We start from the raw sequence: 22,750 nt of genomic DNA on the forward strand, positions 1-22,750 counted from the left end.
GGCTTCCGATTTTCTCCTGCTGTTAAATGTCGCTAACGTACCGAGTTAGAAATGAAAACAAGTGAAAATTGCAATCTTGACACACATAGCATGATTTAGTGCAGATAAAGGACATGTTTTTTGTTTAATGTTTAGTCCTTAAACAGTTTCTGCATAGAATACTTGCAATGCATATGTCTGATGAGATGAAATGAAATTGTGCACCATAGATCATGTTGCTAGCCAGCTACCTACCCTACCCCAGCATGCATCTCGTTACTCCCTTGGTCGGCAGATGGAAACATGGCGTCGATAAGTAAATACTTGACAGCCAAGAACTCCTCTATAGCAGGTGCCACAATCGTTGCCTTGTATCTTCTCAAGAGGAGAAGACATGCAGCCCAATTAAATTGGTAAGTTAAGCCTTTTTGTAGCTAAAGTGACGACCATCATAATGCCTAACTGATGTAGCCAACATTGACTAGCTACTAGCAAGTCAGACAAGAATAAGATTTGCCACCGAGACAAGTTGCAGTTTGACGATGACATTGAATCAGAGTTTTCTGTTATTTTAACATACTGTTTTAGATATCTAGTAGTTTATGGAGTTGATGTTCTCTACTGACACCCGGTGGTGGGTGCTGTCATTGAATTGAATTGCCTGCCTGCTCGCTGGTTGGTCAGATATCCAAGGACTAACAATAATCAGTTTCCTTCCATGGCTTCATCCATAGACCCGTACTGTTATGACAGGCTTCATCCCTGTTTTCTGTTTAGGGGGAAAAGATCATCAGAGCTACAGTTGAGCAAAGATGTAAGTGCATGTAGACCATAAATGTAACCAATACTCTTCCCGCACTCAATGTTTAAATTGCTCTTACATAGGGTTGCAAAGGGTCGGAAACTTTCCAGGAAATTTTCAATGGGAAGTTAAGCCCGGGAATTTGGGGAATTTTGCTTACATTCAGCAAAAAAGTTAGCATATAACAGTGAACCTTTTTTTTGTGGGATACATATAAGGCAATTATAGGTCTTGTGGCATATTTTGGTTAAACTATCCCCAATTCAATGGAATTGCAACCCTCTGCATGCACAGTGCATTTCCATCACATGTGCAGTGCATTCTTCCATCACATGTACAGCTGATTCTCAAGATCTTGCACACTAATGAGATGCTATTGAGCCCACACTATTACACTGTCTGAGCCAAGGACTACATGCTTTGTTAAGTTTTGATTACAATACTGGTTGGGGTGAATATATTTTATGACATACATTAGTTTTTGTTAACTAGTAAATAGTAGCCTGCAGCAAAGTGTGTTTAAATCATTTCTAACTTTCAATTTCTGCTAGTTAGTTTTTTTTACCATGTAGGTTTTAGCTTGCTTGAGTCTGCTAACTGAGGAGTGTTAATTCACCTGTTTCCATACACATTTCATTTAAAAACATTTATCTTACAAAGGAGTTGTTTAATCTAACTGCTTAACTATTTATATGTACATGGAATTGTATTTGTTTTATTTTTTACAAATGTTTTATTAATCTTTACAGGAAAATGCCACGGGCACTATCTGATGTGTGGAGACATTTCACTGCAGCTAATGTAGAAGGAAAAGCTGTGTACATTTGCAAATACTGTGCCAAATCATATGTGAAGAATGCAACAAAGATGCAGAATCATCTGGCCAAGTGCCTAAATTTTCCTCAGTGCTCACAACAAACAATCTCTGATAAAAGTCCCTCTACTTCTATTCGGGGTGAAAAGGATGAATCGGACACCTTATCGATAGCAACAGCTCATGGTCCTCCTGGAAGCGGGAGTTTTTTTTTTACTCATTGGAGGAACGTAGTCAGAGATGCTGATGAATGTCTTGCTCAAGCTGTGTATGCAACTGGTTCACCTCTGATGCTCACAGGCAATGTATATTGGAAGAGATTTCTGAATGTTATTCGCCCAGTATACACCCCTTCAACCAGTCATGCTTTATCTACTCATTTGCTGGATGCAGAGTTCAACAGAGTTCAAGTGAAGGTAAAGCAAATCATAGAGAAAGCAGACTGTATTGCAATCATCTCTGATGGGTGGTCGAATGTTTGTGGGCAAGGCATAATTAACTACATCATCTCCACCCCTCAACCAGTATTCTACAAGAGCGCAGACACAAGGGACAACAGACACACTGGTCTCTACATTGCAGATGAGCTGAAGGCAGTCATCAATGACCTTGGACCACAGAAGGTATTTGCACTGGTGACAGACAATGCTGCGAACATGAAGGCTGCTTGGTCTAATGTGGAGGAGGCCTACCCTCACATCACACCCATTGGCTGTGCTGCATTGAATCTGCTCCTCGAGGACATCATGGCACTGAAAACAATGGATACACTCTACAAGAGAGCCAAGGAAATGGTTAGGTATGTGAAGGGTCATCAAGTTATAGCAGCAATCTACCTCACCAAGCAAAATGAGAAGAATAAGAGCACCACATTTAAGCTGCCCAGTAACACCCGTTGGGGTGGTGTTGTCATCATGTTTGACAGTCTCTTGGAAGGGAAGGAGTCTCCAAGAAATGGCCATATCACAGTCTGCTGATATGGACAGCCCCATCAAGAGGATCCTCCTGGATGATGTATTTTGGGAGAAAGTGGTAAGCAGCCTGAACTCCTGAAACCTATAGCTGTAGCCATTGCACGGATTGAGGGAGACAATGCCATCCTGTCTGATGTACAGACTCTGCTTGCAGATGTAAGAGAAGAAATCTGTACTGCCCTGCCCACTTCACTGTTGCTCCAAGCAGAGGAAACTGCAGTTCTGAAATGCATTAAAAAGCATGAAGACTTCTGCCTGAAGCCCATACACGCCGCAGCGTACATTTTGGACCCCAAGTATGCTGGCAAGTTCATCCTGTCTGGTGCAGAGATCAACAAGCCCTACGGTGTCATCACTACTGTGTCTCGCCACCTTGGTCTGGATGAGGGCAAGGATCTTGGCAGTCTGGAGATGCAATATGGCAGTTGTGCCAACATATCTCATCAGCCACCTGGTGGAAGGGACTTTGTGGATCTGAGGCTCTTTCCCCTGTTGCCTCCATTATCCTCCAAATCCCACCAACATCAGCTGCCTCAGAGCGCAACTGGTCCTTGTTTGGGAACACACACACCAAAGCACGCAACAGGCTGACCCATACAAGGGTTGAAAAAATGGTGTCCATCCGGGCAAATTTGAGGCTTTTTGAGCCTGACAACGAGCCATCATCAACAAGGTTGGAAAGTGACAGTGAAGATGAGGGCTCAGAGTCTGATGTTCAAGAGGTGGACATTAATGAGGTCCAGGGAGAAGACATGGAAGCCTGAGAAGAAGACAACCAAAGCTTTAGTTTCTATACTATCATTTTACAGATGTATGTTGAAAATGTTTTTGGGAGATGCGATGGATCATTGGGATCATTCAATATTCCCTTTTGTTGTTCATTGAAATCATCCCATCTGATTAGTCAACTCATTTAATTAAAGTTCAATTTGTAACTAAATCGTTTTTTAAATTTCTATTGGAAGGATTTAATCATTTGCAATTATGTCTACTTATGATAAGGTAAACGGTTTATGTTTCTGTCTCCATATGATATGGTAAATATATCCAATGCAAAAAAAGCATCTACATTTTAAATGATAGTAATTTGCATATATTCCCGTTAATTCCCATATATTCCCGTTAATTCCCACGGAAAGTTTCCACCTCTGAATATTCCCCAAAATGTGCAACCCTACTCTCACCACACCAATGGCCAAAATCTTAGCAATAATGTCAATATCCACAGACTTTAGCCCCTGATTTAAGAAGCAGGACTGAGTCGGTGAGATTTAAATTTGAGTTTATTTATCTGATTCATCGGTAAATGTTTGGTGTGATGTGTGGCAGGAGGCCAAGCAGGAAAAGACGGTGGTGGACAAGGTGTTCTTTGCACGTGTCCTGAAGATAGTGAAGATCATGGTTCCTGGAGTGTTCTGCAAAGAGGTATGAGCTTTTTGACAAACGTGTTACTTTGAATGCGCGTTAACATTTTCATCTTGATTCCAATCATTTCTCAATTGCTGTACGGACATGTATTGTGTAACATCTCAACACATCTCCCATTTGCCTATTTCTGGTCATCTATCTGCCTATAGTCAGGATACTGTCTCCTCATCGCTGCTATGCTGGTGGCCAGAACCTACTGTGATGTGTGGATGATCCAGAATGGAACCATGATCGAGAGGTAGGACTGCATAGAAAACCCTATTGCACACTAACACTTAAGTTCACACCAGCGACACTTCAACATGAAGGAGTTGTTTAGCACTATTTGTCTTATTCGACAGCTCGTAATCATCCTCTCTGTTCCTCCACAGTGGAATCATTAGCAGAGATGTCAATCTCTTTAAGAAGCACTTTCATTACTATATTGCTGCCGTACCAGGGGTAAACTAGTGTCCATGCTACATTTGCATGGAAAACTTTGGCCAAGCACTAAACCCCTATATAACACTGTGCTGCTTGTGGTGCCTGGTAGCAGAATATGATTAAGTGCTTATGAATTTACTTGTGTATTGTTGTTGTGCTTTAATTGCATTTGTGGACATCACTGGTCTTGAAGGGTTGCGGGCCTGCACATATTATAAATATTTTTTTAACCTTCTAGTCATTTAACGTAATCCTGGTACAGTAGGTTATTTTCTAGAGCGGGTTTCATTTTGTGGTTGGGGTGGTAAAAGATGAATATAGAAATGATATCCCCGCAGCCCTACAGGACCAAACTGGCCCAAGTTATGAATTTGATTATTCTTAGTTTCTTTTGTGTCCATTGCATTTTGCAGACCCCATCCTGCTTTGTTGACCTCTCACCAGTGGCTTTTTCCACTGTTCAGTAATTTATCAGGATACTGGTGATAGCCTTTCACAAGGTCCAGTATCTCACTCTCGCCCCAACTAGTTGGGTCAGTTTAAGGGGCTGACAATCCACAGAACGAACACCTCTGGTTTTAAATGTAGAAAGTATGACCCTACTTTTGCCCTGTGTGTGACATTGTGTGTGTGTGTTCACTTTGCATGTTGGTTTGCAGTGCAATCATTGGTCGTTCAACAAAAGATTTCAAGAGGTTCTTGTTCAACTTTATAAAAGTCATGCCATTTGTAAGTGCAACTTTCATACAAATTTTATAGCTTATTTGTTTTCTTAATTGTCTTTTACCACCCGTGGATATTTACATATATATATATATATATTTAAATATATATATATACACATAACATTATAATTATATATAACATAATTTGTAATTCCACACATGACACTATACAGTATATTTGATCATGTTCAGTTGAAGTCGGAAGTTTACATACAAACTATAGTTTTGTCAAGTCGGTTAGGGCTTCTACTCTGTGCATGACACAAGTCATTTTTCCAACAATTGTTTACAGACAGATTATTTCACGTATAATTCACTGTATCACAATTCCAGTGGGTCAGAAGTTTACATACACCAAGTTGACTGCCATTAAACAGCTTAGAAAATTCCAGAAAATTATGTCATGGCTTTAGAAGCTTCTGATAGGCTAATTGACATCATTTGAGTCAATTGGAGGTGTACCTGTGGATGTATTTCAAGGCCTACCTTCAAATTCAGTGCCTCTTTGCTTGACATCATGGGAAAATCAAAAGAAATCAGCCAAGACCTCAGAAAATAAATTGTAGACCTCCACAAGTCTGGTTCATCCAATTTCCAAACGCCTGAAGGTACCATGTTCATCTGTACAAACAATAGTACGCAAGTATAAACACCATGGGACCACGCAGCCATCATACCGCTCAGGAAGGAGACGCGTTCTGTCTCCTAGAGATGAACGTACTTTGGTGTGAAAAGTGCAAATCAATCCCAGAACAACAGCAATGGACCTTGTGAAGATGCTGGAGGAAACGGGTACAAAAATATCTATATCCACAGTAAAACGGGTCCTATATCGACATAACCTGAAAGGCCGCTCAGCAAGGAAGAAGTCATTGCTCCAAAACCGCCATAAAAAAGCCAGACCACGGTTTGCAACTGCACATGGGGACAAAGATCGTACTTTTTGGAGAAATGTCCTCTGGTCTGATGAAACAAAAATAGAACTGTTTGGCCATAATGACCATCGTTATGTTTTGAGGAAAAATGGGGATGCTTGCAAGCCGAAGAACACCATCCCAACCGTGAAGCACGGGGGTGGCAGCATCATGTTGTGGGGGTGCTTTGCTGCAAGAGGGACTGGTGCACTTCACAAAATAGATGGAATCATGAGGCAGGAAAATTATGTGGATATATTGAAGCAACATCTCAAGACATCAGTCAGAGAGTTAAAGCTTGTTCTCAAATGAGTCTTCCAAATGGACAATGACCCCAAGCATACTTCCAAGGTTGTGGCAAAATGGCTTAAGGACAACAAAGTCAAGGTATTGACCATCACAAGGCCCTGACCTCAATCCCATAGAAAATATGTGGGCAGAACTGAAAAAGCGTGTGCGAGCAAGGAGGCCTACAAACCTGACTGTTACACCAGCTCTGTCAGGAGGAATGGGCCAAAATTCACCCAACTTATTGTGGGAAGCTTGTGAAAGGCTACCCGACACGTTTGACCCAAGTTAAACAATTTAAAGGCAGTGCTTACCAAATACTAATTGATTGTGTGTAAACTTTTGACCCACTGGGAACGTGATGAAAGAAATAAAAGCTGAAATAAATCCCTCTCTACTATTATTCTGATATTTCACATTCTTAAAATAAAGTGGTGATCCTAACTGACGTAAACAGGGAATTTTTACTGGGATTAAATGTCAGGATTTGTGAAACTGTATCCAAATGTATTTGGCTATGGTGTATGTAATCTTCCGACTTCAACTGTACTTATGATCCTACTGTAAAACAGGTAACCTCATGATTTGGGAATTGTGGTTTAGGATGGGGTTAATATTGTGCTTATTAGGGAGAGAGTTTGTGTGTAATTTTGTGGGAGTCTGTACTAAAACAAAGACCCTGCCTGATTACTAACAGACTGGTGATCCCTGGCCTATAAGCCTTTGAGTTTTTATGAGGTTATTATGATTCTTCTGATTTATTTAATCAGTGCATAAATGCCATTGGTTTGGTATACTCACACTATAAAATGTCATGCACTTCTTTTTAAATGAGACCACTATCATGGCCCGTTTCCCTGTTTTCAGATCTCGCTAGTCAACAACTTCCTGAAGCTGGGCCTAAATGAACTGAAGCTCTGCTGCCGGGTTCGACTCACCAAGCACCTCTATGACGAGTACCTGCAGTAAGTCCTTCTGATACCTGCTTCTTGGAGAGAAAATTAGTGTCTTTAAACAGACAGAACATATGTCTGTCTGCCATTAGCTGGTGTCTTGTGACAGACGCTAAGATTTTAAACGTAACCCAAATCGAGTAGCGGGAGATTTGGTTCTGGGTGATGATTAGCCTTTAGCAAGAGAGTTATATTGGAAGGATTTAGCCTTGATTCGCTATACGTTTCCTAGCCCCAAATCCAATAGTTACTTACTGATGTGAGGAACAATGACTTCAGAAGCTGAAAGTAATAGAAAATACATAACACACCTGCCAAACTCGAGTTTCATGTTTTCACCACACCATCCTCCCATCCCCTCTCCAGAGGTTACACATACTATAAGATTGGTAACCTGGACAACCGCATCGGTAACCCTGACCAGCTGCTGACCCAGGACGTGGAGAGGTTCTGTAACAGTGTGGTGGACCTCTACTCCAACGTCAGCAAGGTAACCTGCACTTTAATAGCCTGGTTATACCAGACTGAATGCTTCAGACTTATGAAACTCTGGGGAGTGCACCATTTCAGTCGGGCTCAACCAGGCTACAAAAAAAAATCCTCTGTTGTAGAGACAACCAATGCTGCTCAAAGCCTGATACAATCTACTGCTATTGACCATACACTGCGCCTGTGATAAGTAGACTTGTTTTTTCCCCCCACCTTCAGCCTTTATTGGACATTGGTCTGTACATCTTCAAGTTGACCTCAGCCATCGGTGCACAGGTGAGTCTTGATCTGTCTAATGTAGTGTTAGGTTCTAAATAAAGAGTAAAAACTCACGGATGACTATTAAAGCTGAAACCAAGTTTATTCGCCCAAAGAGTCAGACAGCTGAACAGACAAAGACATCTTCACACAAGCACTAGTACAGTATTTAAACCTTCCTCCTATGCTGAGTCTCCTCCTTACACCTCTGAACAGCCAATACACCTCTGTTGCTAAACAGAACTTTAGGGATATCTGTTCTTCATCTGACCTGACCTCGGCCCCAAATTCCTCACTCCTCCCCGTAGGATCCCTGATGTCTAACAATAACATATTCTGACAGAATGTAAACGTTCTACATTCCCCTGTCTCCCTCAGTGACATTAGGATGCTTCATATATTCAAGTTTAGAAGTCAGAACCCATCAGTAGCCTTCTATGCCTAATTTCTAGTTTCAATTGAAACCATGAAAATGATCATCCCCAATGCATCCGCATAGTAGAATAGAGTTTCTAATTTTTCTACTCTACATACATCTATCCCCCACAGGGTCCTGCCTGTATGATAGGCTACCTGGTGTTCTCTGGGCTCATCCTGACACGTCTGCGGAGGCCCATCGGCAAGATGACGGTCATGGAGCAGAGGTACGAGGGAGAGTACCGATTCGTCAACTCTCGCCTCATCACCAACAGGTCAGTCAGACGCACACCTCTCCTTTCCACTGTTCCTCCTCTCTTCTGCTTTTTTGGACAAGTCATCGTTCTTTTTCCACTGTGAAAATAAAAGGTTTAATGTTTTGTTTCCCACAGTGAAGAGATTGCCTTCTACAATGGAAACCTGAGGGAGAAGCAGACCATTCACTCTACCTTCCAGAAACTGGTGAGAGGGTTTAGGACTTTCAATGTATCAGTGGCGGTAGTTGACTTACTATGGTGTCAGACAAGTAAGGATATACAATGTCTTACGTTACATTCTGCCCCTTTTACCCCTAGGTGGATCATTTACACAATTTCATTGTCTTCCGCTTTTCAACGGGTTTTGTGGACAGCATCATTGCTAAGTGTGAGAATACTTGTCTTGTCATTGATTGGAAGTTTGTAGTATTATCATTTGCAGTATTTCTATAATCTCCACTGATGTGGTTTAGTAGTAGCAGAGATAAATACTTGTTTTTCCCACCTCTGTAGATATTGCCACTGTTGTCGGGTACCTGGTGGTGAGCAGACCGTTCCTGAACCACACCCACCCACGCCACCTACACAGCACCCACGCTGAGCTGCTAGAGGTGAGGAGAGACAAAGGGAGGGTGTGTGTGTTCTGTATGGTTCAGAGCCTAACTTCCCTCTCTGTTTCTCATTCAGGACTATTACCAGAGTGGGCGTATGTTGCTGAGCATGTCTCAGGCCCTGGGCAGGATCGTCCTGGCTGGCAGGGAGATGAGCAGGCTCTCAGGGTCAGTCATACACAATGCTCTTATCAAACAACTGGTTTGGCGGTTCACTGGTAGCCTGAATGCCCATCTGTTTGCACTACCATGCTGACTCCCTGTCAGTTATTGCGATAGAGTTCCAATATTTACATAACCCTTGAGATTGGAGGGCAGTTGTGGGGTTATCGAATCAGGATCCTATCCTCTGTTCTCCTCGACCTCATTAATGATAGAATGCTCGTTCATATTTGAAGATTGGTGTGAGGCCAGACTGTTTGGCTTGACACTGACAAAAATTGAGTAAGCAAGAGCACAAACAGATCTGGGAAATATTGAGACGTTGACCCAGTAAACCATTGAACCAATTGGTGTGTATTCAATGGTTAATTGGTTCGTTGGATCAATAGTTAGCTGGTTCAGTAAGTCAATGGTTTACTTTTTCAGAGTTTATGGTTCACCAGTCTCGGGTCTCTCCACTTGTTCTTCTCTCTCTTCGTCTGCTGTGGCCTCCTTCATGACTCCAGCTGTCCCCTCCTCACTGACTCCTGCTGTCCCCCTACAGGTTCACCGCTCGCATCACCGAGATCATGAAGGTCCTGAAAGAGCTGAACTCTGGGAAATACGAGAGGACCATGGTCTCTCAGCAGGGAGGTAGAGGTGACCGCTGCATGTTCCCTGATAATCTATTGAGGATGATATTGTTGTTGGATAGTAGTCTCATGTGGAAGTAGTGTCATGCAGGAAAATTAAAACATATTCCTAGTTGAAGTGCAAGATGGTTGCTTTTGGGATTTTCTTTTGTCATACATTTTCAGATAGTGAATCGCTAGATAGAATCACCCTGGTCCCAGGAAGTGGTGAAATCATCAACAAAGACAAGATCATCAAGTAGGTGTCTAACAGATGCATGTATTATAGCAGTACAATAAACAGGTTCATAAAGTAGGCATCACCTGGTTTGACATTTATTTTCCTTGTGTCTCAGGTTTGAGCATACACCTCTTGCGACGCCTAATGGGGACATTCTTATTAAAGACCTCAGCTTTGAGGTGAGTATCTCAAAGGATCAACTCCTTTTAGATTTGTGAAATCTAAAGACCTATGATGATGGCTGTGGGACTGTTTCATCTGTAAGTGCAGACAGCTGAACTGTGCCTTCCCTTCATCTGCTAACCTAAGGTGACGTCAGGGACAAACGTCTTGGTGTGTGGCCCCAACGGCTGTGGGAAGAGCTCACTCTTCAGAGTCCTGGGAGAGGTAAGAGAGATCAACAATTTGACGAAAAAGTCTGTTATGCTGCTTTAGTGTTAACAGTTTTCCACTCATTAATGGATGTCTGTCTCTTAGCTCTGGCCTCTGTTTGGTGGCCGTCTCACCAAACCTGAGAGAGGGAAGCTCTTCTACGTTCCCCAGAGGCCATACATGACCCTAGGCTCTCTGAGAGATCAGGTGATCTACCCAGATACAGTGGAGGACCAGATGAGGAAGGGGACCTCTGATAAGGTAGTCTACCTAGCCAATCACATCTCTTTACTAGGCCATATCCAATCACAGCAGCCCTTTACTGGACCATATATCCAATCACATCTGCTATTCACTGTACCAAGATATTGTAAGGCCCCTCAAATAGAACAGTCATACATGGCCTCTGTCAGTAGGGTGTGGTATGTCAGAGCACGCGCACACACACACATGCGCAGAGACACTCCTTGAGCAAACAGCACGCATAGCTTTGTGTGTGAGTGTGTATGTGTGTGCACATCTCTGTGACATGGTGTTTGTGTGTTGTGCTGGGGAACAGGTGCTGAAGGAGTACCTGGACAATGTTCAGCTAGGTCACATCCTGGAGCGGGAGGGAGGCTGGAACACGGTCCAGGACTGGATGGATGTCCTCAGTGGAGGAGAGAAACAGAGGATGGCTGTAAGTCCAAAGAAAACAATAGTGAAGATGTCGGTCATTCTTTTTTGTCTCTTCACAGCGTTTGTCTTGTGATGACTTGAGTCCATTTTAAAGCACATTGGGTTATAGAATGTGTGAAGGGAGCTTTTCATTGATCTGTCTCTCTCTGTGTGGTATCTAGATGGCCCGTCTGTTCTACCATAAGCCCCAGTTTGCCATCCTGGATGAGTGCACCAGTGCTGTGAGTGTAGATGTGGAGGACTTCATCTACAGCCACTGTAGGACGGTAAGATGCAACACAGTAGACTATTATTCAGATGATAAATTATTAGGTCATTTGTCAATATATTGATGATTATTAAAAAATATATTATTTATGTAGATATTGTGAGCGGACCAAGTACTTTGAGGCTGCTCTAAAGCGGAAAGGTGGAATAAACGAGTCGGGAGCAGGTTTTCTTATATTGAACAAAGTTCTCTATTGAGGTATTTCTTTCTTCTCAAACAATCAAGGATGATATCACAAGGAAAACACAAATATTCTTCTTTACAGGAACAAGGAACACAAGGTGAGTAACTTTTAACTATAACACTCTTTTTTTCCTCCAGTCTCCCCCACAGCTGGTTCCCTCCTCTGTCTTGTAGGGGGAAGAGAATAGGTCATTAGTACCGTCAGCTGTGCTTAATTGCCTCTGATCACCTTGACTCACATGCCGGGCTGGGCTACTATCCGTGGGACCAGCCTGCCCCCTGGTGGCCCTTCCACATACCTCCCCCCTCAGGACCGGACCAGAGGATCGGGCACCAGAAGTGCTGTCTTGGTCGCTTCGGGACAGGGCGTCTGCATTCCTGTTCCTCAATCCGGCCCTGTGGATGACATGGAAAGAGAATGGTTGTAATGCAAGAAACCATCTGGCTATTCTGTTATTGTTTCTCTTACCGGCCATCCACATGAGGGGAACATGGTCAGTAACGAGGGCGAACCTACGCCTGAGTAGGTAGTATCAGAGATACTCGAGGGCCCACTTAAATGCTAGGGCCTCTTTCTCTACGGTAGCATATCTCCGATCCTGATCACTGAGCTTTCTACTTATGAAGAGAATAGGCCTTTACCCTGAGCTAGGACGGCCCTGAGCCCCGTATCTGAGGTGTACCTGCACAGTGAACTCTTGGGAGAAGTCAGGAGCCTGCAGGACGGGATCGGAGCAAAGATATCTTTTAGCAATTGGAAGGCGTCTAACGTCTCTTCCTTCCATGCTACACAGTTTGGCAGGTTTTTCTTGATGAGGTTTGTGAGGGGGGTGGCAATGGTTGCATATCCAGGGATGAAACGGCGATAATATCCCGTTATCCCCAAGAAGGCTCGGACGTCCCGCTTCGTCTGGGGCCGAAGCCAGTCCCGAATTACCCTCGTCTTTTCTGCCTGTGGGTGTATTTTTCTGTTCCCCATGGTGTATCCCAGGTATTCCGCTTCGGACACACCCAGGCAGCATTTTTTTGGGATTGGCTGTCAGCCCTGTAGCCTACAGGCTCACGAGCACCACCCCCAAATCGCAGGAGGTGGCTATCCCAGTCCTCGCTGTGTACAACCACATCGTCTATGTACGCTGCTCTGTACTCTTGATGGGGCCGTAGAATGGCATCCATGAGGCGTTGGAAAGTTGCCGCAGCACCATGCAGTCCGAAGGGCATCCTCACATACTGAAAAAGCCCCTCCGGTGTGGCGAAGGCAGTCTTTGGGCGGTCCACCGGAGCCACGGAGCAGAGCATGGGATACGCGTCGAACGTAGAGATGGCATTTACGCCCCTAAAGTTGTTGCAGAGCCTCATACTACCGTCATGTTTTGGGACCAGGACTATGGGACTGGACCGCTCGTAGATGGCTCGATCACCCTCATCCTTACCCTTACCTCGTTCTTTGTGATTACTCTGCGTGCCTCAGGAATCCTGTAATGCCGGATATGCACCTTCTTGCCTGGTTCTGTGTGGATATGGTGAAACAGGACATCTGCTTGTCCTGGGGAGAGAATACCCTGCCGAATTGCATAATCAGCTTGTCTAGCTGTCTCAACTGCTCCGGCAGGAGAGATCGGCCACGGCACACCTGTATCGGGGCCTCCTCTTTTTCCTTGTCCTCCACTGCCATCAAAGCCACACCCTCTCTTCCATGGTACTTCTTCAGCAGGTTGATATGATAGGAGGAAGAAGGCCAACTTGTAAGGTTGCTTGATGCGATAATTGACCGGTGAGACCCTTTCCGTTACCTCGTAGGGCTCCCTCCACTGTGCCAGCAAGCAGTGTTCGGCAGTGGGCACGAGTACCATCACTTTCTCTCCCACGGTAAACTCCCTGGGTGTCGCTGACTTATCTTAGGCCCGGCCTTGAGTCTGTTGCGCCTTCTCCATATGTTCCTTTACTATGGGCCAGACTGCCGACAGGCCGTCCCGCATCAGGGTAACATGTTCTATCGTCGACCGGAATGGGCAGGGTTGGGCTTACCAGGTCTCCTTGGCTAAGTCGAGGATCCCTCGACATGGTCTGTCGTACAGCAATTAGAACAGGGAAAACCCTGTGGACGCCTGTGGTACTTCACGCAGGGCAAACATTAAGTGGGGCAGAAGTTCTTCCCATCTCTGGACACCACTCTTCTCAACATGCTTTTAATCGTTTTGTTCAGGCGTTCGCATAAACCGTCTGCCTGTGGGTGGAAAATGCTTGTGCGTATCTGTTGAACCTGGTATAACCGACACAGGTCCTTCATCAACCGGGACATGAACGGGGTTCCCTGGTCGGTTAGGATCATCTTCGGAAGCCCCACCTGGGAGAACAGCATGAACAATTTCTTGCCGATTTCCCTTTGACGACATGTTGTGAAGGGGTATGGCATCAGGGGAACTTGATAGCGTAGTCTACGACAAGCAGGATGTACTCGTGTCCTCTGCCGGATTTCGGGAGGGGTCCCACGAGGTCCATAACGATGCGTTCGAAGAGGGTTTCTATAATGGGAAGAGGAATCAAAGGATTACGCAGGTGGGACTGTATGCTGACATTGATCACACGTCCTACAATACCTGGCCACATCTCGGGTGACACAGGGCCAAAAGAATCTCTGCATGATTCTGTCGATCGTTTTGTCTCGTGCCAGGTGTCCTCCTAGGAAGTGGGAATGGGCTAGCTGTAGGACAGTATCCCTGTATGGTCTAGGCATCATTATTAATTCCTGTTTTTCCCCCCTTCGTTGCACGACCCAATACAAGAGGGCCCGCCTGATTGCATAGTAGGGAACAGAGGGCTCACCTGATCCGTCAACATTTCTCCCATCATTCACCTTCCTCATGGCATCACGTAGGTCTGGGTCTCTATGCTGAGCAGTGCCGAACTGTTACTTTCATTCTTGGGGCAGGTCGACCTCGGTAGAGGGGTGTGGAGGTTGTTCCCCATCCCCGTCGTGGGGTGCCGAGTAGAATCCCTTCCAGGTTCCCTCCTCTGACGAGGCTTCAAATATATCCGGTAGCCTCTGGTCGCTCCTTCCTTCCTCCGTTGTGTATAACCCTTCGCAGGTGTCTTCATCGGAGGTTTTCTGGAATAGCTGTCGGAGGCATTGGGTCTGTATTTCTTCCTCTGCTCCAGAGTACGAGGCCGAGGCTATGTTTCCTTGTAGGGCTACTACCTTGGACTTGGTTTTTGTCTTTCTCTACTTCCCTGCGGTTCCCCTTTTTGTACGGTGCTTAAAGTAATCTGCCGAAGCTCCTTATATAGGGGACAGTCTCTCCCGATTTAATAATGGCACCTTCAGTTGGGGTACTTTCCCCGCCCTGACTGTACACCTTCCTTTCAGGGTGAGAATGGACAGACTCACGGTGGGGTAACAGTGGGTGTCTCCATGGATACAGGACACGGCTACTTTGTCTGGTTGCTGTGGTCACCATCTGCTCCTCCACTAACGTAACCATACTTCCAGAGTCGAGAATGGCTACCACGTCTCTGGAGAAGCAATCACTCTTTTTTCCCCTCCAGTCTCCCCCACTGCTGGTTCCCTCCTCTCTCTTGTAGGGGAAAGAGAATAGATCATTAATACTGTCAGCTGTGCTTAATTGCCTCTGATCACCTTGACTCACATGCCGGGCTGAGCTACTATCCGTGGGATCCTTCCACACATTGTGAGAGAGGAATGAAAAAGAACCAGGAAACTGATGCATGTTTACAGGATGCTGAGAAAGTGGTTTCTGAGCTTATGGGATGTCATATTTACCTTTCCTCAGGTGGGCATCACGCTGTTCACGGTTTCTCACAGGAAGTCGTTGTGGAAGCACCATGAGGTAAGTCCTTTCACACTGAATGAAGAAACATGAAATTACTCCATATAATACCAATAAAAGAGGTGAGTACCAGAACCCTGTTATTTTTCATTTTTTTAAATGCAAAGAGCATTTTCTTGTATTATCTATTTGCTTAGAGCATACTGTTCAAATTCTAACCAGTGATTTGTCTCCTCTCCAGTACTACCTGCACATGGACGGAAGGGGGAGCTATGAGTTCAAACCCATCACCCAGGAAACGGTGGAGTTTGGGTCATAACGATCTCACCATAGCCAAGTATTGCGCACAGAGATGGTCCTAAGTAATTCTGCACTTCATGAAGCCTAGAGCACAGAGGTCAAGTCCTAACATCTTAAAATGTTACGCTAGAGTATGAAGACTGAGAGCTCTCTCAATGTCAAGAGAGAAAAACCTAAACCTGTACATTAAAGGTAGGGTCCACAATGTAACATCATCATGCACGGTACACTTCCTGCTTACAGAAATATTAAACAAAATGTAAGTCTGCTGAGACCGACAGTATTGGTTCTTCCTTAGGGCAGATTTTGAATTCTGTTTATGCCTGGAAACAGGAAGTCGCCCCACTGTATGATGATGTCATATTGCGGTCTACCATTTAAGGACGTGTGTGTCTGTACGGGTGAGTTTTAATTGTATATGAAGCAAATAATGTACTAAAAAGCTAGCCTTACCGATTTTTGTTTTTCCCTGTTTTATTTCTATTTATTTAAAATGTTCAGTTTTGATGTTTATGAATTGAGATGTCAGAGTTCCATGAAGTGATTTGTTTTTTTAAATGTTTGTCTAGTGCAAATCAAATAATTTTATTGCAGTTTAAATACTGAAGTGCATTCTTCTTTCATGAAGCCAGTTACTGTATCTTAAGCATAGCTAGTCTGACTCAGTCAACTACAGTTCATACAGTACATGTACCTGAAAATTTCTTATTTTTTTGTCTCCTATAGTAAAATCCCTCCGTTTAGGTACAGTAACTGTACTGTAAGTTGAGCTTTGATTATTTTGTTAAAAGGGGATTGAGGACGTGGGATGTTTGTTTTCATAGGACAGTTCAAAATGCAATCGCTATGAGCTGAACTACACATTAATATATATTTCTCGAAAACAATTAAGGCCCTCTGTCTTCTGTTCATTGTCGCGTTCTCTGTTATATCAGAACATAGTTTGTGCATCCCAATAGTCTAAAATGGCTTCCTCTTATATCCTTTCATTTATCCACACTGATCTAGAAACAGTTGGCAATTGAAAGCAAATCCCCCTGAAGGCTTCTGGCAAGGACTAAGTTAGTGGTGCATTTGGATGAAGGAGAGGAGGTCACTTTTTAGATTGAGCTACACCCATGACTTGGACCTGCTCCAGGGCATGTCTCAGGGGTCTCTGGCACGCCAATGTGATTGTGGTGTCACTCCTCTGCCGGGGTATTCCACATGGCTTACTGGGTCATAAGCTAATAAGCAGACATTGAGCTACAATCAATCACTCTCTATGAAAAGGCTTTCCTCTTGTCTCATATCAGTTTCAAACATGATTTAAGTATGATAGATAATTTTAAGGCAAACCAGATGGCACTGTTATGGCAAAGTTCCCTCACATGGATATTGTTACATGAAAGACAAATGAGAATTGAATTGTATACATCTGAATTTAATTGTAAAAAGTACTAGAATGCACAAAAGTGATCACAAGTAATCATTTTCCTACTAACCTTCCTCTCATCCAAAAGTACCAAATCCATGTTTCAACAGCACATGGACGAATCCTATTCAACATGAACTACACATCATCAACATATAAGAAAATACATCAATACACATTTAACATATAAAATATTGATTGAAATAAATACAATTACATTTTTCTTATATACATAGTGGCAAAAATAACATGTATTTCTCAACAATTAATCAAATGTACTTGTTCAACATTGGTATAAAACATATAAATAAGTAATGTAAAAAATGTATCTAGCCATTTAAAAGAACCAGCTCATAATGACATTTAAAAAGACAACACTAACATTTCACATTTTCCAGTGTTATGACGTATTTGTGCTAGATTATTGGGAGCACAGCTTCCTCCATCTGAAAGGGTTGGTCAAGTAGCACCATCATCACACACACACCTTTACACTGGACTCATCTGCAGGTTATCCTTGTCCACTGTTTTGGTCTTTTTGCAGCAGCAGAGTTTGCAACACACCACGGTGAGAATGATTAGGATGATGAATATAGCCAGCATGATGCCAATGGCACCTGAGATCACACCAAAACTGAATTCTGAGGAAAGAAAGAATTTACAATTTAACACGATCATTTAATTGAAGTTCTTGAAGTTACTAAGCATTGTAGCCTACAGTAAAAATTACTATTCTAACTTGCCCACATTGCAATTTTTTCATCAACAATATTTTTTGTAGTTACTCAATCCACTACACATTTAATTGAATTTCACCCGTCTTCAATTCCCTCCACCTCACTCCTAACACATGTGTTTTGCATTGTGGGGTCACTTACCCTCAAAGATGGTCTTGCTCTCTCTGGGTGAGCACTGTGGCTTGCTCCAATCTCCCAGTCTCTTCTGTGCAGAACGAGAGGGGATATAGGCTGCCACCATGAAGCAGTAGCTCTGTCCTTTATCCAGATTGGTCAGCTCTACATTTCTCAGGTCTGACATCTTCTCTTTCTGTGGATAGGAGTTTACAGTTTAGTATTATTTCATGTCGCACACTGTTTGTGTTGTCATTGGAGGGAATCGACAGGTATCCGGGACGGACTGGGACCAGAAATCGGCTTGGGCATTTCTAACATACTGGCCAATTCCTTCCGTCCAGGTCCCCACAATGGCAATTATTTTGCCTACACGCCCTCATTATTAGCCATATAATTGTAATTTTGGGCAAACCCCTCAATTTAAACCTGCCCACTGGGATAGAAATGGACCAGCCGATCTGGTATTTGCCGGAACTGCCCTATGGCCAGTCCTTCCTTGACCGGTATAGTCTCAAAAGCATTTACAATGAATGCATGTCTATGACTGTTCAACTCACCTTTCCTGTGCTCCCAGCTTTGTTGTATACCACTCTGTATTTCAGGTCGTTCTTGAAGATGTCTCTGATCGTTAACAGCTGCTCATCTTTGTAGAGGGGAGTGAGAGGGTCCTGGATGTGGAGCGTCATCATGGTCTTGTCTTCGCTCTGCACAATCTTGAAAGCGGGTCCTCCTATTTTAGCTGAGAAGAGGATGCAAGTTAGGCACCATAGCCTTAAGTTGAATAGCGGTACTAACACAGCAATGAAGTATTTGATAAAAATAAAAACCAGCGAAATTAACCTTTCTAATATAATAATGCTATAATGTAATTATTGTACAACACAATAACAATGTAAATAATGAATGACCTAGAAAAATTGTACTATATGACAATGCAATTTAGGGCAGATTAATAATGTGATAACACTCACTGTGTTTGTAAGGGCTGAACCTTTCGGCTCGGGTGTAGGGGAACTCCACAAGGTCAGAGGTAACGCCGGGTAGGGGTTCTGATAGGATGTCGGCAGAGTAGGTCTCCTGCAGGTTCTGCAGCTCGTTGGTGAGGTCACACTCTGTCCTCGAGCTCCGGATGCAGTGAGGGTTCCTTTGTCTGTCCTTACCAAACCTGAACAAAACACAGTCCATCAGTCAGAGTCCTTGAACTGTACTTTTCTGTCATTCACATCAAATGAATGAATGAAGTGGTAGTGTGTAGTTGGGTGTTAGGTATACAGTGCCCTCTGTAATTATTGGGACGTTGAAGCATTTTTTCCCCTCTTTTGGTTCTATACTCCAAAGGTTTAGATTTTAAATCAAACAATTACTATGAGGTTAAACTAGATTATCAGCTTTTATTTTAGGGTATTTTTGTACATATTGGTTTCAGCATTTAGAAATGACAACACTTTTTTTTTTTTACATAGACCCCCCCCATTTTAGGGGACCAAAGTATTGGGACAAATTCACTTAGTGGTAAAAAGTTAAGGATTTGGTCCCATATTAATAGCATGTAATAACTACATGAAGCTTGAGACTCTACACATTTGTTGGCTGCATTTGCTGTTTGTTTTGGTTGTGTTTCAGATTATTTTGTGCCCAATAGAAATGAATGTATTGTGTCATTTTGGAGTCACTCTTATTGTAAATAAGAATATGTTTCTAAACGGTTCTGCATTAATGTGGATGCTACCATGATTATGGATAATCCTGAATGAATCGTGAATAATGATGAGTGAGAATGCTAACCTCCCCTGTTATTGTAATGAGAGGTTTGCATGTCTTGGGGGTATGATATTTGTGCGTCTAATTTTCTCACTCATCATTATTCACGATTCATTCAGGACTATCCGTAATCATGGTAGCATCCACATTAATGCAGAACTGTTTAGAAACATTCTATTCACAATAAGAGTGACTCCAAAATGACACAATACATTTACCATTCATTTCTACAAACAGCAAATGCATCCAACAAATGTGTAGTCCCAAGCTTGATGTAGTCATTACGTGCTATGAATATGGAACCAAACGACCAACGACATAGTAATTGTTTGATTTCAAATCCAAACTTGGAGTATAGAGCCAAAAGAAGAAAAAATGCTTAATGCCCCAATAACTACGGAGGGCACTGTAGGTTGCACACTCAGTTTTAAGTTGGCATTCTGTTGACATATAGTAAAGTATTCACCCAGAAAGTGGTCCATTTGTTTGTGCTGACGAGATGTTTTTGTTGTTGTGTAGCAATAGTGATGATGAACAGTGCAGAGTGATAATGCAGCGATATGATGTAGGCTACTTACCTAGAGAATTCAACAGTGTATGTGTAGTTGGTAGGCTCAGGGCCCCATGTTAGAATAGTCTTGAAGTTATTGGACACCCACTGAACATCCATTGCCTCAGGGAAATAATCTTCACCTGTAACCCAGGAGAAAAAAGCCATGATTAATTAGTTCTGTTTTGCACAACGTAGATGTGCTACAATATATTGATAAAGCAGAAAAAAAATCAAGATATCATCCACGAAGTAGGCCTTTAGCCTAAAGATTAAATAGGATCTATAGCCTACATATATGGATTTAAATGCACATATTTTACATTTTCTTCCTCTGAGCCGCAGGGCTGAGTAATTATCAAATTATCTGATTATCAAACGGTCAAACTTACCAGCTGCTCCAATTGTGAATAGTACCGATGAGAGTAAAACTCCAAAGTGAAGGAAAGTCCTTACATCCTCCATTATGATAATCCAAATTGTTACAGTAGCCTCTTTACTATCGAATGCGAATATAGATTTTTTTCCCCAGGTGAAACGCGTGTAGCTGCTGTTCGTCTAAGAAGTCATCAAAGTTTGTCAGATAACTGCACAGTGCTGCTGGTGTCTCTCTTTTATATCACACTGAATTCGCGAGTGGTCGGAATTTTGAATGACTAATTCAACAAGAGCTCCACCTCCCTTACAATTTCTGCAAGAGCATTGCGATTTGTCACTGGCTGAGCATGCTGCCCGTACAATCTGTCGAAGCGCTTATTGTCCATATATGGTTAACCGGATGATGGACAAGCAACTATACCTGTGGCTTGCCATGGCAACGTTGTAGCGGCGGCCGGAATGGAGACATTAAAGCTCATGGAAATTTGAGTCAATGTCTGGATTTGTTGGAGTCATCTTTGAAGCTGTATTTTGTGTTCTTTAAATAACAAGAATGATTAGTTTCAATGTTATATAAAATGTTAACTATAAATGACTATTATGCATTATACATATATTCTAAATTATTATATAAAGAAATATTTGTTTTTATGGAAAGCACTTGCAAAATGGGTTGTAATGGAATTTTATTATTTCTGAGCATACACTCAATCAGAAGCAATTTGGCAGCATAAAAAAGTCCTGTTCACACTAAATGAATAAATTATTTCTAAATGTTTAACATAAATTAAGGCTACAAGCTTCAATTAAGTGTACAAGTACCCAACCTGTGACATATTTCTTTGTATGTTGCCATAAGGGGGTGATTTGGTGCCTGAGAGAGAGTGAGTGGATAAGCTCGAAATACAGAATGGTGAATTAGCGTTAAGTGAAAAGATGGACTGAGAGACTGGTGTACCTGCATTGACACACAACCTACAGACTATGTATATCTTCTAGCATTGATTTGATTGATAGAGCTATCTATGACAAACCACAGCAATTATAGATTTAGATATCTTTTTGATGTATGTTTGATTTTTGGACTTGGAGAATATCCAATCGGATCAATCTCTCAAATCATATTGAGAGAATGAATGGTGGGTATATTTACACATTCCATAACATTTATAATGGATCATTTATTGTTGATTACTCCCAATTCTGCTATGCCATCACTGTTATTTCACTAATATGCTGAATACGACATTACATCATATATTATAATTTGTGGTATATTTGAAAATACAGTATCATTCTCAAACTTTCCCTGGATGGGTTTACGTGACCCTTTAAGGGTGAAAAGTATCTCCTCAAAGTTTCCATGTCTTTTTCCCATCCATAATTACTTTCCCAGGCAGCCCCTCTCCCCCGACTGAAATATGACATCATAATCTCTTGTGTAAAAACAGTAGGAGTTGAAAAAGGATTTTCTGGAAGATTGAGGAAGACATTTCGCTTTACTCCAATTAGACCAGTCTTGATCAGGACCCGTTTCGAACAATTCTATTTGGAAAAGTCTAAATGGGATCATTGGGACGTCCCAACTCTGACGACACCCCATTGAAGTTGACATTTTAAATGGTTAAGGTTGGGTAAGGTTTATGATTAGGGTAAGTGCAGGGGTTAAAGTTAGGGTTTAGGGTAGGGACGTCCCAAGCATACCAGATAGCGCTAACCGATTATACTTACTCCACTTCAATCAGCCATTTCATTGAATGGTTCATATGGTCTGAGCTACTATTGACCTTCAACCTTTGACTAATGACCTTTGAAATAAGTATTGTAATGGTTACATTCCGTGCTTGATTTCCATTAG

General features: G+C 42.6%; 2 protein-coding genes across 6 annotated transcripts; one reads left to right on the plus strand and one right to left on the minus strand.

Moving 5' to 3' along the window:
• Nucleotides 1-34: 34 nt before the first annotated feature.
• On the plus strand, nucleotides 35-16,822 carry LOC139550962 (ATP-binding cassette sub-family D member 3-like). Of its 5 annotated transcripts, XM_071362267.1 has the most exons (22): nucleotides 35-392; nucleotides 757-793; nucleotides 3,899-3,994; nucleotides 4,147-4,235; nucleotides 5,080-5,149; nucleotides 7,215-7,312; nucleotides 7,667-7,790; nucleotides 8,009-8,065; nucleotides 8,597-8,739; nucleotides 8,857-8,926; nucleotides 9,040-9,109; nucleotides 9,235-9,332; nucleotides 9,409-9,500; nucleotides 10,039-10,133; nucleotides 10,292-10,364; nucleotides 10,462-10,525; nucleotides 10,656-10,733; nucleotides 10,824-10,979; nucleotides 11,278-11,397; nucleotides 11,558-11,662; nucleotides 15,639-15,695; nucleotides 15,877-16,822. In XM_071362267.1, exons 1-22 carry the CDS (start codon nucleotides 283-285, stop codon nucleotides 15,952-15,954), a joined length of 1,980 nt encoding a protein of 659 aa, XP_071218368.1. In that variant the 5' UTR covers nucleotides 35-282; the 3' UTR covers nucleotides 15,955-16,822. The 5 variants fall into 5 exon arrangements, with proteins under 5 accessions (XP_071218368.1, XP_071218369.1, XP_071218366.1 ...); XM_071362268.1 differs by lacking the exon at nucleotides 757-793 and having other exon boundaries at nucleotides 36-392; XM_071362265.1 differs by lacking the exons at nucleotides 35-392; nucleotides 757-793; nucleotides 5,080-5,149 and adding exons at nucleotides 1,562-2,011; nucleotides 4,369-4,438.
• A 520-nt stretch (nucleotides 16,823-17,342) lies between these two features.
• On the minus strand, nucleotides 17,343-21,180 carry LOC139550964 (tissue factor-like). Its single transcript, XM_071362269.1, has 6 exons — nucleotides 20,907-21,180; nucleotides 20,543-20,657; nucleotides 19,175-19,368; nucleotides 18,761-18,942; nucleotides 18,228-18,396; nucleotides 17,343-17,990 (listed from the first exon to the last, which is right to left on the minus strand). Exons 1-6 carry the CDS (start codon nucleotides 20,977-20,979, stop codon nucleotides 17,839-17,841), a joined length of 885 nt encoding a protein of 294 aa, XP_071218370.1. The 5' UTR covers nucleotides 20,980-21,180; the 3' UTR covers nucleotides 17,343-17,838.
• Between the last annotated feature and the right edge of the window lie 1,570 nt (nucleotides 21,181-22,750).

The sequence above is a fragment of the Salvelinus alpinus genome, chromosome 23, assembly GCF_045679555.1.
Source record: "Salvelinus alpinus chromosome 23, SLU_Salpinus.1, whole genome shotgun sequence".
NCBI classification, from domain to species: domain Eukaryota; kingdom Metazoa; phylum Chordata; class Actinopteri; order Salmoniformes; family Salmonidae; genus Salvelinus; species Salvelinus alpinus.